The 17,224-nt window shown below is 37.3% G+C and overlaps 1 protein-coding gene across 3 annotated transcripts in view; it reads right to left on the bottom strand.

Annotated features, from left to right (window-relative positions):
- Positions 1-254: 254 nt before the first annotated feature.
- LOC122439884 (palladin-like) overlaps positions 255-17,224 on the bottom strand; it is a 41,399-nt gene continuing 24,429 nt past the window's right edge. For 2 of the 3 annotated variants that reach the window (XM_043465427.1, XM_043465426.1), the window contains 7 exons: positions 9,146-9,219; positions 8,634-8,751; positions 7,924-7,986; positions 5,817-5,958; positions 4,531-4,554; positions 3,597-3,716; positions 255-3,496 (listed from right to left, as the gene is read on the bottom strand). In XM_043465427.1, the coding sequence (XP_043321362.1) occupies positions 3,252-3,496; positions 3,597-3,716; positions 4,531-4,554; positions 5,817-5,958; positions 7,924-7,986; positions 8,634-8,751; positions 9,146-9,153 (720 nt within the window). In that variant the 5' untranslated portion in view covers positions 9,154-9,219 and the 3' untranslated portion in view covers positions 255-3,251. The remainder of the gene's footprint in view (positions 3,497-3,596; positions 3,717-4,530; positions 4,555-5,816; positions 5,959-7,923; positions 7,987-8,633; positions 8,752-9,145; positions 9,220-17,224) is intronic. The other variant, XM_043465428.1, reaches the window with a different exon arrangement.

Here is a 17,224-nt window from a genome sequence, read left to right on the forward strand (position 1 = left end):
GTGCAGAGAAGTATTAATTAGGAAGAAAGCTTCAGATCAACAAGAGGTGGTAGAGAGGGGTAGGTGATGTGAGGATCAGGCTAATCGAGTGGAATTATCCATATTTAGTGGCTTTAGCTTTGGTATAGTTCTGTTGTTTAAAACATAATTATTTATTCCCCTCCCTCATGGTCTTAGAAAAGGCCCTGATGCTGGGAAAGATTGAGGGCAGGAGGAGAAGGGGACAACAGAGGATGAGATGGTTGGATGGCGTCACTAATTCAATGGACATGAGTTTGAGCAAGCTCCGGGAGATGGTGATGGACAGGGAAGCCTGGCGTGCTGCAGTCCATGGGGTCGCAAAGAGTTGGACACGACTGAGCGACTGAACAACAGCCCTCATGGATACTCCAGCCTTGATGTAATTGCCATGTACATCAGGGTCCAACAAATAGATAATTGAGCACAAATAAGCCACTTAAAATTCTTCACAGCTGACCATGTAGGTGTATATTCCTTTGGTGTTCAGAGAAAGTTTGATGACAGCCACCTTAGTAGAAAAAGCATTACTTAGTAGAAAAAGCATGCTGGACTTGATGAATAGGCATTTGCTTACTTATTGTAAGGAGTCTTATTGTAAGTATTATTATAAGGAGTCACCCAAAATATTTCTCCATTCCTGCTCATTGATATTTCAGTTTACCTTAATATGGGCAAAGCCTTCAATCCAAATTAGACTTAAAATGTAGTGCAAGTCACAATAAAAATAACAAGAATAGCAGACACATATTAGCCTTTAGTTTGAGCAAGACCCTAATCTAGGCACTTTAAATGTGATATATGTGATTGATACTTGATTCTTCCCAAGAACAGAGCTTCATTGAGATATGCCCTACCAGCCAAGTGTGGTAGATGCCCAGGACAAACTTAAATCCCCAATTTTGCCAAGGGCAGATTCTAAATGTTCCATAGTTGAGGAAGAATTTTAGTTTTTATTTATTCTTTATCATTTACACTTTTCCTCTTCTTTCCCCTTGACCTTTGTAAGATAAACTTTCATTATAGTGTGGTAGCTCCCTGGTACATTGAGGCTAAGGTTCTTGCTACAATTAGGGGATCAAGAGATGGTTTTGGAAAGGTAGATAAGATCTTTTATAACACCATTCTCAAAAGTTAAGGGTCTATATTCAGTAATTTACCATGAATCTGTTTTTCTGCCTTTTAATATTTGGTGTGCTTTTTAAAATGGTGTTTTATGTTTTCTCACAAATATGGCTGTTTGAATGATTTGGTGCTTATTTGAGAAAAATCATCCTAAAGCTGAAAGAATTAAGATATCTGGTGGGTGAACCATATTCCAGCCTACCCAGTAAAGACAACTTTCCCATTTCTGTCTCTAAATTATCAGTAAGGGCCTCTAGTAAATCATTCTAATACCTCCCAAGATGTATGTAACTTCCTACTGTTGCAGGTGTTTCCTACTGAAATATTTCCTGCTACATGTCCAGGAAATTCCTTCTTGCCTCATCATCAGGGGGTAGCTGTTTAACTGTCACTCATTCATCTCTTGTTTTTTAAAATGCGAAGTATATATGTGACTGTAAAAATGGTGCTTTGAACTTCTGACCTTCTTCAGAGGTCAGATGTGTGTATGAGACTAATTTCTATCCTTCTCAGCTATATCGACTGAGAAGGAAAATGTCCTATTGAAGATGAAAGGACAAAAGAATGAAGAATGTTTTATTCATTTTCAGATTATGCATTAATCACTCTGATTTTTGAAGTTCTGCACAGCCATATAGCAAAAGGGAATCGCCTTGGAGCAGTGGACTCAGTCTTATTCTTCTCAAGAAATAATGGTGGATACTTCACTGGATTTGGAGTCAGACAGTACAAATGATAGTATTAATTTGGTTAATGCTCTGCAGCTTTATAGACGCATTAACCTTTTTATTATCTATTTTGGAGACCTGAGTGTAAGTACTCACTCTACTGCATATCTCTGAACTTTAATAAAGTGAAAAACAAAGATAGTATCTGTTTTACTAAATCAGTGTTGCAGAGACTCAAATGAAACAAGAAATCCTACAGTGGACTATTTTGTGGTATAATGTATCTCTTCAACTAGGTTTTTTTCTGAGGAAGGGACTCTTTATTACTTATTTATCTTGTCTAGGAGAATATAGCTCTTGGTAGACATCCAGTAAAAACCTGCTAACATTCATGGAATGTTTTACCTGATAATTGTCCCCACAAATGATTTTATTAATGAAAAAGATAGTCTTATATGAAAGATACTAATAGTAAATTCAAGGCCTTTTTAAGTCCTAAAGGCTCACTGATAAACACAGGTACTTATGGAGAAAAACTGTGGATGTGAGTATTGACCATTTTACCAAGGCACAGAAACTGACAAACATATACAGTGTGCTTAATAAGTGTTTGTTGAATAAATTGCAGTCTTATTTATTTTTCCACACACTCATTCTTCCTTGATCCTGTGAGGAATCTATTTATAGGGGTAGCTACTGCCCAGACGACTGGTGATCCCATTAAGCTAAGGGGATTCCAGGAGACCAACTGAGAATTCACAGTTACAGGCTATTGGTGGAGATAACACTGACCTGCAGCGAAGTAATAGTTCCTATTTATTGAATTCTTACTATGTATTTCACACATTGTTCCAGGTCTGTTAGTCTCCAAAGACTTTTAGGTATCAGTTTTTAGGTTTTTAAAAAATCAGTACTTTGGTTTGAGGTTTGTGTTTGGGGGCTGGGGATGGTGCTGACTGTGTTGTTTTAAATGCACAGCCTACTTGGCACATTCACGTACTGATATATCTTTCTGTTTATACTTTTGTCCTTTATATGCAAGGACAATTGTGTCTGTATTCTAAGACTAACCATGTAGGAATCTGTATCACAAAATGTTTTACCTATTTGTATTGAGATAGGACATTGAATTCTAATTTGGGAAAAGACTCCATTCTTCAGAAACTTTTGCTATTTCAGTGTTGTTGTTTTTTTTTTTCCCCCAATAAGTCTCTGTAGCAAACCCTTAAATATGTATCTAAGACTTATTATTTCTTCCTATTTCTAAAACTTACATGACTTACTGTTTCAGCCTTGGTGAAATGCATGATGGAGATATGACAGAGGTAAAGTGATTCGTCCATGCAAGCTTGCCGAGGGCAGGAGCTTTGTCACATTCACTCTTCTTTATAGAGAGCCAAGAACGTTTGCTGGATGTGTGAATATTAGGTCTGTCTGCCCTTACCATTGTGGTTGTAGCTCAGAGGAATTTTCATTGATGGTGCAGAACTCCTCCTTTGGAACCTGGATTTCACGTTCATTGTGACTGGCTGTTTCAGGAATAGTTGGCATAAGGTTTATTGGAGTATTGTCTGGATTTTTATCCTTTGTGTGGCTGTCACTGCGCCAGGGAGAGGAGACCAGTTTTGGAGGAAATTTTCTTGTGGGTGACTTTCGAGAACCCTCTGATTTCTCCACTTTTCCTTCTGAAAAATAGAATTAGTCACCAGTTCAGATAGAAACAGAGAGAATCTTCCTCTTGGCTCAGGGCTGAATTTGAGCAGGGTGATCCTGAGGGGTAATTACCTGGAGAAACAAAGAGTCTTGCTGTGGAGACTGCAGTCCCAGCCTCATTTTCTGCAATGCACTTGAAGTCTCCAGAATCTTCAGGAAATGCTTCTGTGATAATTAAGGTGCACACTTCCTCTGGAAAGGGGAGAGATTCAACTTGAACAGAGTATAATTAGGTGCCCCAAATTAACAGTGTGGGAGGATATCAGGGAGAGTAGGTATTGGGAATAAATAGTGTATTCCTGAGATTAAAAAAATCCCTCTGATTACATTTTTGTCTTTGAGTGGGCTCATGAAGATAAATCCTAAAAACGCAACCTAAAGTAACCCCACTGTGGTCCCTAACACCTACTTCTTAGACACATCTGTTTTCTCTACTAGACTATCAGCTTCTTAAAAGCAGGATTACACTTTACCTCTTGAATTCTAGATTTCTGTAGCTTTAGTGCTTAGCATAAAGGTCCTATAAGGACGATTTTATTAACTGACCTAAGTGTTGTTATTGCCGTGGTAATTAGACTTGATGGTAGGATAGTGATGGCTACTTTGTGGTGGCCATCACATGTACTTCTTTGACAGCCAACAATTTAGATGTGTGATGTCAGGACACCTTCTTTCTGCCTCTGTGTGTTGCTTACGAGGCACACATGGAATAAGAGGGCGTCAAATGGAATTAGAGGAAGAATTCATGCCCTGTGAGGTCAGGGATTCCTCAGTGCCACAAATGGAACTTGGCCATTGCCTGTTTCTAGTAAATGTTGAATGAATGAATAAACGAGCAAATATACTGATAAATCCAGTTTTCTTGCTTCTTCCATTGTATAAGAGTTGGCATAAGGTTGTGTCAAAACTGTTCCTAAAGGCAAAAGTGGTTTAGGAATCAAAGTCTTCTGATGCTTATTTGGTTTATTTATTATTTATTATCAAGATGTTGAAAAATTGTGCTTACCAGGAATGGATGATAAACAAGCTTCTGAAAGATAAAACAAGAGAATAGAGAATTTAAGTGATGGTAGTTTAGTTGAAAGAAGATGCCATGTGTACGCAAGAAATAACTTGAAACAAGTACAAGATTGACTGAAATCTTGTATCACAGACTGTAAATTCTGTAGAAACTCAGGAAAGGTATAGAATGAATACTTGACAGGGTGCTAGAGCTAGAAAAACCGTATTTCAGTCCTGTTCTACAACTAGCTTGCTCTGTGACTTTGTGAAAATTACTTCTCTGGGCCTTAGTTATTCATCTCTAATGTGAAGTAGGAACAGCTATATCTCTTCTCTGAGTGTAAACTGTTGCTGAAACACTAATCCTGAGGTGGCCTTTTTCTCCCAAGAAAATCCTTTTCTTTTACCCTCTCTAATTAAAGTTGAATATTATAAAAATACTGTATTATTACTGCAGAAAAATACACAAAAGATTAATAATAGTTTTCTCTGGGTGGTAAGAATGTAACTTTATGTTTCTTCTAGATTTTATATTTTTAATATTTATTGTAATAAATTTTATTACTTTCAAAAAATGCAATAAATGTGACTTTTAAAAGAAATACCATGTGGCATAAAAGAGGTGTTTCTTCCTAAATGTGATGTGCAAATGCTCAGTTGTTTTGAATTAATATTTAAGTGAGTATATTTTCTTCACTTAGTGTAAGAAATATCTTGGGCTTGAACCTTGACTATAACATTTACTAGCCTTGTGACCTTTGGCAAGGTGTTTAGCATTTCTAATTTCAGTTTTCTTGCTTATAAAATGGAGATGATAACACATACCTCAAAATACTGATGTGAGGATTAAATGAGAAATTGTTTATAAACTCAGTAGTTAGCATGTCAGACATGACTGAAGTGACTTAGCATGCACGCACAGGAAACTTAAACTGTAATGTTTTAGAAAGCTATGCATCAGTTTTCATTTGTGTTACTCTTTTAAAAGTATGTTTATTCTCACATTTATTTTCTTGTTTGTATGCCAAGAACTCATTGGGAAGATAATTAAAGATTAATCTGTGAAAACAGACGAGTCTTTTTATAGCTATTAAAACTATTATTTGATCAGAACAAAGCAGCTGTCTTTTCTTTTTTGGTTGTTTATGTTGAGGAATTATTTATATTTAAGTAATTGTTTAGCAGTAGCAATCTCTGAACCTGTAACAAATCAGTTATTAAACGTTAAAACATGAATTAGATTTCAAGGTAAATCAGAATAAAAAGTAAATTATAAACTTATCACTGTACTTTTTCTCAGAATTCGGAAGTCATCTGAGTCTGTTATCTGCTCTTTCTCTCTGTACCAGTGAACTTGAACTGTGGCTGTGGCCTGGACTCGGCATTCAAACACGACAAACTGACCTCTGGTTGTAGAGATATCTTGAAGATGCTAAAGAACAAACACAGAATTCACAGAATGGAAGAAACTGTTTCACCATATACAGTGATTTGGGGTGTCAGTTGCAGTAAGTGTGCATGCTTTTCATCATAATTATTGACAACTGATTATACCTTAATCAAAATAAGGAGCTTGCTGGGCATCTTATGTGCTTTATAGTCAGCTGTAAGTTTTTATCTCAATTTCATGGAGTTGTGTTTAATGAGAAAGCTTTCACTCTTTCTCCCAAGAACCGCTTTTCAAAATAGAAAACTGATTAGTTGAGAAGTCTTCACTTTTTTGTGTTATTTTTTTATTGAGCACCTATGAAGTCGCAGATTTAATATTTATTACTGGTTGAGCAGCATGGGAAGTATTGTAATTTGTTAATGATTCTGAATCATGACTTAGAGGAATTGGGCCAAAATCACAACTTTTCCACTAGGGGGTTGAAGCTCATCATACGAACTTGGAAGACTTAACCTTTGTGGAACTCCTGTTCTTTGTCTGGGAAATGGGGTTAGCAAAATGCTCAGCGTACTTGAGGTTTTGAGGCTCATTTCCGAGACATAATCTTAAAACTTTCTTTAAAGAATGAAGAGTTATATTGATATATAACATTACAGCATACTAACACATATATATGGAATTTAGAAAGATGGTAATGATAACCCTATATGCAAAACAGAAAAAGAGACACAGAAGTACAGAACAGACTTTTGAACTCTGTGGGAGAAGGTGAGGGTGGGATGTTTCGAAAGAACAGCATGTATATTATCTATGGTGAAACAGATCACCAGCCCAGGCGGGATGCATGAGACAAGTGCTCGGGCCTGGTGCACTGGGAAGACCCAGAGGAATCGGGTGGAGAGGGAGGTGGGAGGGGGGATCGGGATGGGGAATACGTGTAAATCTATGGCTGATTCATATCAATGTATGACAAAACCCACTGAAAAAAATAATAAATAAAGGAAAAAAAAATAAAACCACATCCCAGCAAAAAAAAAAAAAGTATTTATTAACAACAGCTAGTACAGTCTCACGTTTCATACATGAACAAGTGACATTTGTGGTAAATTTACCCATTAAGTTCTAATCTCCCTCCTCTCCTATTCTCAGCTCCAGGGTCCTCTGGAATCTAGAATCACATTTCAGATTATAACTTGGCCCTCAGACCAAAGAGAGAGGACTTGAGGTCCTTCTGCCTGGTGAGACCTAGGTAAGACATAATGATCCCCAGCCCAGCCCTTGAGCCTGATGTCCAGGGTTGCATATTACAAGGAAGGAATGCAGCAGGAGAGAAGACTTGTGCCTGATAGCATCTGCTGAAAGTGGGCTTTCAGAATTGATAGTAGTGCTCCTTACTCATAATGACATTGTTTCCTGTGTCTCCCATCCTGTATCTGGTAAGTTCCAGCTGTACTTCTCATACCTTAGGCCAGCAGTGGCAATAGTTCCCAGTTCTGTTAGGTTTGAAAACTGGGAGACAGAGAGCCTGCAGAAGATAGCAACCTTAGCTTGGTTTGACTTAGCTGATTGAATCCTGCTGTTTCCAGTGAGTGATAGAGGAGGCATCTAAAACTTGATCTCTAACTGTGACCCAAGCCAGAAATATATATGGTTTTGCTTGTTAACTTCTTCAAAAGGGCATCTTATGGCCAGTTAAGAGAATGTGATGAATTGAACCTTGAGGTCAGGCAAAGCATTGTCTATTTGGAGAGAACCGTCTAAGAATTGCCTTCCAGAGCTGGAGGATTGACACAGAGCAAAAGTCTAAAGAGCATAGGATGAACCATGAATTGCCCTGTGACACTGAACAATAATTTCATGCTTTCTGGGACTCAGTTTTCTCATATATAAAGAATTGTAATCCCTGAGGTCCTTTCTAGTTTTCTCCTTTCTTCTTCTTACACTTTTGATAAACCCTACAATTTGTCTATAAAATCCAAACTCCATTATGCACTGGGCATAGATTACCTTGGTAAACACAGGAGCTACAACACAAGTGGATCCCAACAGGCTGCTGCAGGGACTCTGCATCTGGTTAAGAAACAGAAGAGACACTGTCATCCATATTGTCAAGGCTCTGAAACCTTAGTTGAATGGTGGCCATGAGCTAGCTGTTACCACCCACACTATACATTTACTTTATGAAAGGGATGATATTCCTAAATTAAGTGTCAGTTTGGCTATCTGCTCCAATGCCACCCCCTTTTCCCCTCCCCTCCAGCATTCTGTTAGTTGAGATGGTGAAATACAACACTAGGTGACTACATTTGAGAAATGAGTATTGGTGATTATTTAGAGACTGTACATTAAAGGTTTAAATAACTTCTAAATTTTACTGACTAGATTTTTTTCTTCCTCCTTACAGTTGTTCTTGTATCTTTTAGGTTTTTGAAAAGCATCCCCCTCTCCTTTTTTAATTACAAGGGAATTCATTCCTTGGATAGTTGGAATATTCTGTTATGGGACTGAACTCCTAGAAACCAACTGTCCCTAATGGTCTGGCACACAGACAAATGGACAACCCACAGAACTACCACGGAGTTATTTCTGAGACCCATAGATTTCTTAGGAAGCTTTTCCTGTGTATACTTTTCAAGAAAGTTGCATTGATTCCTTCCTCTCTGGGCCTGTGTCTCCATTACTGAAACCCCTCAGAAAGCTTTTAAAGTTGAACCTACCCTCTGGGGGTCAATATACAGTGGTTGAACTAATGTAGAATAACTTGATCTGATGTTAGAGGTTTCATTAACAGGGGAACTGATGGTCAGAGACACTCTAGTGGTTTTCTTCTTTATCCTGTGGGGGAAACAAAACCAAACACAATCCAGTTAAAGAAAGATTAGAGGTGGCTTTGATACAAATGCCTCACTGAATACATGAGTATATACTGAATATATGACATTTTTACCTTTAATTCTTATTTTTCTTTTGGTTTGCATAATAATTCAAGTGTTTTCTCTTTGAGCAAGTATTAGTAGATTATAGCTCCTAGTCGTTTTGGTTTAGATTTCCTTTGTCTTAGTCCCATAATCAGTGGGCTCTTATACTTAAATTGCATGAGAAAAAACTTCCAATGCAAATAATCAGATTGCACTTTGGAAAGTTGATAAATTGATTGGTCTATTTTTTTAAAAGTAGAATTCCCCCTATAGTCATACATGACAAGTGCACATTCACATTTTGTACTTACTCTGACATTTCTGTCACATATGCCAAGCATAATCCCAGAGAAAAAAACGTTTTCTTACTTCTCTGGGTACTTACCTATAAGAAAGGGAAAAAAGAAATTCTACCTAAATCTGATGGGAATTTAATGAAATGTAGTTCAAGTATATTATATTCATACTAGGACCAGAAAATTAAGCAAATTAATTACATATAGCATATCAATCCAAAACATATGAATTCTTGACTAAGGATGGAAGTATTTTAATATTTGCAGTGTAAAAATTCCAGATGTTTACCTTTATGAAGTTATGATGCTTGTACCCAGAAGAACTGCTGACTTATTTCCCAAAAATTTCATTTCAGAGGGCATATATTAGTATCTCTGAATTTGCATTTTGGTTTGAAGTCCTTAGCATATTTGTTATGATAAGAAATCCATTGAACCTAATTAAACTTAAAAGCTTTCGCACAGCAAAGAAAATGGTTGATGAAACAAAAAGACAGCCTACTAAATGGGAGAAAAGGTTTGCAAATGATATGACTGATGAGGGGTTAATATTCAAAATATATAAGAAGCTCATACAGCTCATCAATAAAAACAACTCAATTAAAAAATTAGCAGAAGACCTGAATAGATATTTTTCCAAAGAGGGAACACAGATGGCCAACAGGCACATGAAAAGATGCTCAATGTTGCTAATCATCAGGGCAGTGCAAATCAAAACCACAATGAGATATCATTTCATACCTGTCAGGATGGCTATCATCAAAAGAACCCAAATAACAAATGTTGGCAAGGATGTGAAGAAAAGGGAATCTTTATACCTTGTTGGCAGGGTATACTATGGAAAATAGTATGGAGATTCCTCAAAAAACTAAAAATAGAACTACCATATGACTCAGGGATATCCACTGCTGGATATGTATTTGGAAAAAACAAAAACACTAATTTGAAAAGATACATGCACCCCAGCAGCATTATTTACAGTTGCCAAGATATGTAAGCAATCAAAGTGTCCATCAATGGATGAATGGATAATGATATATATATGGAATACTCAGCCATAAAAAAGAATGAAATTTTGCCATTTGCAACAACATGGATGGACTTGGAGGGTATTGTGCCAAGTGAAATAAGTTCAGACAGAGAAAGACAAATACTGTGTGGTATCACTTCTATATGGAATTTAAAAGCTACAGAAAACTAGTGAATATAACAAAAAGGAAGCAGACTCACAGATATAGAGACCAAACTAGTGATTGCCAGTGAGGAGAGGGAAGGGGGAGGGGCAATATAATAATAGGGAATTAAGAGATACAAATTATTATGTATAAAATAAACTATAAGGATATATAGTACAACACAAAGGATGTAGTCGATGTTTACAATAACTATTAATGGAGTATAAGCTTTAAAAATTGTGAGTCACTATATTTTACACCTGTAGTAGTTTAGTCGCTAAGTCGTATCCAGCTCTTATGACCCCATAGCCTTCTAGGCTCCTCTGTCCATGGGATTCTGCAGGCAAGAATACTGGAGTGGGTTGCCATGTAACTTATATAATATTCTACATCACTTGTAACTCAATTGAAAATAAAACGCTTTGAAACACGTTGCTGTATTTACTATAAGGAAGGGATGTAAATGATCGTATTATCTCTGTGAAGACTTAGTAGAGAAATACATCTCAGTTCGTAGAATGAGGAATAATTGGGCTTCTCCTGTGCAACTGGTTTAGTTTTTCCTCATAGATACCGTGGATCTTAATATTGGTTTTATTTCCCTCTGTATTAGCTACCTGAAAGTCTAATGCTCACTTCATGAAAGCCAGTAATTCAACAGCGACTAGAATCAGAATCTTCTAAATCTGTAACCTGATGCTTTTCTTTTTTTCATTTTATCTATGCTGAATATTTACCTACACTAGCATAGATCGCATGACCCCACAAATATCTTTATTTCTTGATAGAAGAGGTACATTGGAAGATGTAGACTAGCTTGAATAACAAAATATTGTAATTTCCAGAAAGCCATTGCTTTATGGAAATGGGGTGAAATTGTAACTATTCCAAAAATCCAGGCTGTGTAGTCACTTTACACTACAATTCTTAAAGGACATAAAATAGTTCCCACTTTTAAAAGTCTTTTGCAGAAGTATTTGATACCACCATTAGGACTAGGTTTATCTAATCTCCTTTTAAAAATCATTATTTATTTATTTATTTTTCGCCATGCTGACTCTTTGTTGCTGCGCTGGCTTTTCTCTAGTTGTGGAGAGCAGGTTCTACTCTCTGGTTGAGGTGTGTGGGCTTATCATTGTGGTGGCTTCTCTTGTTGGGCTCTAGAGTGCATGGGCTTCAAAAGTTATGGCTCAGTAATTGTGGCTCCCAGGCTCTAGAACACAAGCTCAATAGTTGAAGCACACAGGCTTAGTTTCTCTCTGACATGCAGGATTTTCCCAGACCAGGGATTGAACCTAGGTCTCCTGCATTGGCAGGCAGATTCTTTACCCCTGAGCCACGGGTGAAGCCCTTAATCTCCTTCTGATCTCACGATATAATACTGTAATAGTTGGTGTCTTTTTTTAGTCTTAAGACCCCCTTTGTCATCCTAAAGTTTTATATTCACTTTAGAGTTAATTTACTTAAAAATTTTGATGATATAAAAGAGTTACTCTTTCGTGTTTGATTTCCTATGGTGGATAATGGCTTCAGAGTGTGCATTTTATTGTTATTTAAAATTTACATATATATTACGTCTATTCCTTTCTATGTATATAGTACTTTATAATAAATTTGTAAAATTAAAATAAATCTGCAAACTGGAACTACTTTTTAACTGAGTTAGTTGTTTTTTAATTTTCAAAGAACAGATAGAATTTTTCTTTGGTTGTTCAGAAGATAGCTTTAATTCTATGAGTGTATAAGGGCTAAAGGGATTGCAAATACACACAGATTACCTTTATGTCCAAAACTGGGCACAAAAAGAGTCTATACTTATAGACTGTCTAAATAGGATAGAATCAAACAATGTTAGCTGTTATTTGATTTGGGTCATTTTTCTAATGAATGAAAGCTTTATAAACACTCAAACTTTTTAATTAGTCAAGACCCCAGGAGCAATACAAAGGAGTTTAGAGTTAGCTGGCACAATAAAAGTGTATCAAAAGCTCAATACTGCAAAAGATGTATGATAATAATAATATAGGTGCTGTCTTAGTAATTTATTTAACTTATATGCAGAGTACATCATATAAAATCTCAGGCTGGATGAATCACAAGCTGGAATCAAGATTGCCAGGAGAAATGTCATCAACCTCAGATATGTAGATGGTACTATGCTAATGGCAGAAGAGGAAGTAAAGAGCCTCTTGATGAGGGTAAAAGAGGAGAGTGAAAAAGCTGGCTTGAAACTCAGCATTCAAAAAACTAAGATCATGACATCCAGTCCCATCACTTCATGGAAAATAAAAGGAGAAAAGTGGAAGCCATGACAGATTTTATTTTCTTGGGCTCTAGAATCACTGTGGACTGTGACTGCAGCCATGAAATTAAAAGATGCTTGCTCCTTAGAAGGAAAGCTATGACAAACCTAGACAGTATATTAAAAAGCAGAGATATCACTTTGCTGACAAAGGTCCATATAGTCAAAGCTATGGTTTTTCTATCCATAGTCATGTACGAATGTGGGAGGGAGACCACAAAGCAGGCTGAGAGCTGAAGAATTGATGCTTTTGAATTGTGGTGCTGAGGAAGACTTTTGTCTTGGACTGCAAGATAATCAAACCAGTCAATCCTAAGGGAAATTAACCTTGAATATTCACTGGAAGGACTGTTGCTGAAGCACCAATACTTTGGCTGCCTGATGTAAAGAGCCAACTCATTGGAAAACACCCTGATGCTGGGAAAGATTGAAGGCAAAAGAAGGGGGTGGCAGAGGTTGAGATGGTTAGATAGCATCACTAACTTACTGGGCATGAATTTGTGCAAACTCTGGGAGATAGTGGAGGACAGAGGAGCCTGGTGTGCTACAGTCCATGGGGTTGCAAAGAGTTGGGCATGACTTAGCAACTGAACAACAGCAACAACATCTTAGCAATACCACAAGACATCAAAAACACTAATGTCAGAAGACATTTAATAATGCCAGTGACATCACAGGACAGCATGTAATCACCCCACAGGCTGCTGGTAGTAAGTGCTATGACTTCAAAGGAGAGAGGAGCTTGACTGGTATAATCAAGAACTCCTTATTGCAAAATTCAGACTTAAATTGAAGAAAGTAGGGAAAACCACTGGACCATTCAGGTATGACCTAAATCAAATCCCTTATGATTATACTGTGAAAGTGAGAAATAGATTCAAGGGATTAGATCTGATAGACAGAGTGCCTGATGAACTATGGACAGAGGTTTGTGACATTGTACAGGAGGCAGGGATCAACACCATCCCCAAGAAAAAGAAATTCAAAAGAGCAAAATGGTTGTCTGAATAGGCCTTACAAATAGCTGTGAAAAGAAGATAAACTAAAGGCAAAGGGGAAAAGGAAAGATATACCTATTTGAATGCAGAGTTCCAAAGAATAGCAGGAGATAAGAAGCCTTCCTCAGTGATCAATGCAAAGAAATAGAGGAAAGCAATAGAATGGGAAAGACTAGAGATCTCTTCAAGAAAATTACAGATACCAAGAGAACATTTCTTGCAAAGATGCGCATAATAAAGGACAGAAATGGTATGGACGTAACAGAAGCAAAACATATTAAGAAGAGGTGGCAAGAATACACAGAAGAACTATACAAAAAAGCTCTTCATGATCCAGATAACCACGATGGTGTGATCACTCACCTAGAGCCAGACATCCTGGAATGTGAAGTCAAGTGGTCCTTAGGAAGCATCACTACAAGCAAAGCTAGTGGAGGTTAAGCTATTTCAAATCTTAAAAGATGATGCTGTGAAAGTGCTGCACTCAATATGTCAGCAAATTTGGATAACTCAGCAGTGGCCACAGGACTGGAAAAGATCAGTTTTCATTCCAATCCCAAAGAAAGGCAATGCCAAAGAATGCTCAAACTACCGCACAATTGCACTCATCTCACACGCTAGTAAAGTAATGCTCAAAATTCTCCAAGCCAGGCTTCAACAGTACATGAACCATGAACTTCCAGATGTTCAAGCTGAATTTAGAAAAGTCAGAGGAACAAGAGATCAAATTTCCAACATTCGTTGGATCATCGAAAAAGCAAGGAGTTCCAGTAAAACATTTACTTCTGCTTTATTGACAATGGCAAAGCCTTTGACTGTGTGGATCACAACAAACTGGAAAATTCTTCAAGAGATGGAATATCAGACCACCTGACCTGCCTCCTGAGAAGTCTGTATGCAGGTCAGAAAGCAACAGTTAGACCTGGACATGGAACAACAGACTGGTTCCAAATCAGAAAAGGAGTACATCAAGGCTGTATATTGTCACCCTGCTTTTTTAACTTATATGCAGAGTACATCATGAGAAATGCTGGGTTGGAAGAACCACAAGCTGGAATCAAGATTGCTGGGAGAAATATCAATAACCTCAGATATGCAGGTGACACCACCCTTATGGCAGAAAGTGAAGAGGAACTGAAGAGCCTCTTGAGGAAAGTGAAAGAGGAGATTGAAAAAGTTGGCTTAAAGCTCAACATTCAGAAAACAAAGATCATGGCATCTGGTCTGATCACTTCATGGGAAATAGATGGGGAAACAGTGGAAACAGTGAAAGACTATTTGTTTGCACTCCAAAATCACTGAAGATGGCAACTGCAGCCATGAAATTTAAAAATGCTTTGTCCTTAGAAGAAAAGTTATGACCAACCTAGACAGCATATTAAAAAGCAGAGACATTACTTTGCCAACTAAGGTCCATCTAGTCAAAGCTATGGTTTTTCCAGTAGTCATGTATGGATGTGAGTTGGACTTTAAAGAAAGCTGAGTGCCGAAGAATTGATGCTTTTGAACTATGATGCTGGAGAAGACTCTTGAGAGCCCCTTGGACTGCAAGGAGATCCAACCAGTCTGTCCTAGGGGAAAACAGTCCTGAACATTCATTGGAAGGACTGATGTTGAAGCTGAAACTCCAATATTTTGGCCACTTGATGTGAAAAACTGACTCATTTGAAAAGACTCTGATGCTGGGAAAGTTTGAAGGCGGGAGGAGAAGGGGACGACAGAGAATGAGATGGTTGGATGGCATCACTGACTCAATGGACATGAGTTTGAGTAAACTCTGGGAGTTGTTGATGGACAGGGAGACCTGGTGTGCTGCAGTCCATGGGGTCGCAAAGAGTCAGACATGAATAAGTGACTGAACTGAACTGTTGTGCCAATACTGTCCTTTTCTCTTTATCTCTTGTGTGAGGAAATAACCATTCAGTGATATAGAATGCTCTAGGATCAGATTGCCTGAATTTACCATTTATTTGGTATATTAGGTTTACCTCTATTACCTATATAAGCCTCAATTTCCCAATCTGTAAAACAAGCACAATAATAGTGTTTATTTCTAGGGTTGTTTTGAGGAAAAATGAGATAGCCTACAAAAGCACTTAACTCATATTTGTGCCACATTTCAATAACTCAATAAATGTTAGATGCTATTTTTATTGTGATGGTGATTGCTATATGTAGATCTAGGGAGAGTTCCACCTTTCCTCAGAAGGTTTGAATCTAGTTGTCTTTGATTTTTCTTCTCTTGTGAACTTACGATCCTTATATTGCACCTCTGGTTTTTTTTGGCCATGCCATGTGACTTGCAGGATCTCAGTTCCCAACAAGGGATTAAACTGGGGCAACAGCAGTGAAAACCTAGAATCCTAGCCAGTAGGCCACAAGGGAACTCCTATAATACACTTTTGTTTCCAATTCTTTACTGTTGTGTACTTTCATCTTACATCAGGTTCCTTAAGATCAGGCATCTTTCTGTGTGTCTCCCATCCCCAAAGTATCTAGTCCAGTGTTGAACACATAATAGGCCTGGCGCTGATTGATTTTATAGATTATTGCATGAGCAGATGCTGTTAACAGTTGTCCTAGGAGATGTGTGTTAGTTTGTGTTATTTCCCTCAATGCCACTCCACAAATAAAAGCAGTTGATATAGAAAGATTCCTCCTCTTCCAGAAAAGGAAAACCTCTGTACTGTTGGTGGGAATATAAATTGGTATAGCCACTATGGAGAGCAGTATGAAGATTCCTTAGAAAACTAAAAATAGAGCTACCATATCCAACAATCCCACTCCTGGGCATATATCCGGAAAAAACCATAATTTGAGAGGATACATGCACCCCTGTGTTCATAGCAGCACCATTCACAACAGCTAGGACATGGAAGCAACCTAAATGTCCATTGATGAAGGAATAGATAAAGAATATGTGGTACATGTACACAATAGAATATTACTCAGTCACAAAATAGAATGAACTAATGCCATTTGTGAGACATAGATGGGACCGTGAGACATAGATGGGCCCTAGAGATTTTCATATTGAATGAAATAAGTCAGAGAAAGATAAATATCATATAATATCACTTATATGTAGAATCTAAAAAAGTGGTACAAATGAACCTATTTACATAACAGAATTAAGTCACAGATTTTGATAAACCTTACGGTTACCAAGGGGAAAGGGGGAGGAAGGAATATACATTTTGAGGCTGGGATTGACATATACATACTATCATATATAAAATAGTTAACTAATAAGAACTTATTGTGTAGCACATGGAATTTTATTAAATACTCTGCAATGACCTATATGGAAATAGAATCTAAAAAGAGTGGATATGTGTTTGTGTATAACTGACTCACTTTGATGTACAGCAGAAACTAGTACAACATTGTAAATCAACTAGATTCCGATTAAAAAAATGGAATATAGCCATCTTAGGTGAAGTTAACCAATCACAGAATTGCAGACTAAGACATGGGAAATGTTGTCTAACATCTTCAGAGAACAAAACTCTAAAGGTCATAGAGGTTATGTATTTGCTGAAGGTCATGCAATCTGTTGGTGGAAGAGTCAGGATTAGACTCCAAATTTCATGTTTTCTAATGCAATCCATATAGGCCT

This window comes from Cervus canadensis, chromosome 4 (assembly GCF_019320065.1).
Source record: "Cervus canadensis isolate Bull #8, Minnesota chromosome 4, ASM1932006v1, whole genome shotgun sequence".
Lineage (NCBI taxonomy): Eukaryota > Metazoa > Chordata > Mammalia > Artiodactyla > Cervidae > Cervus > Cervus canadensis.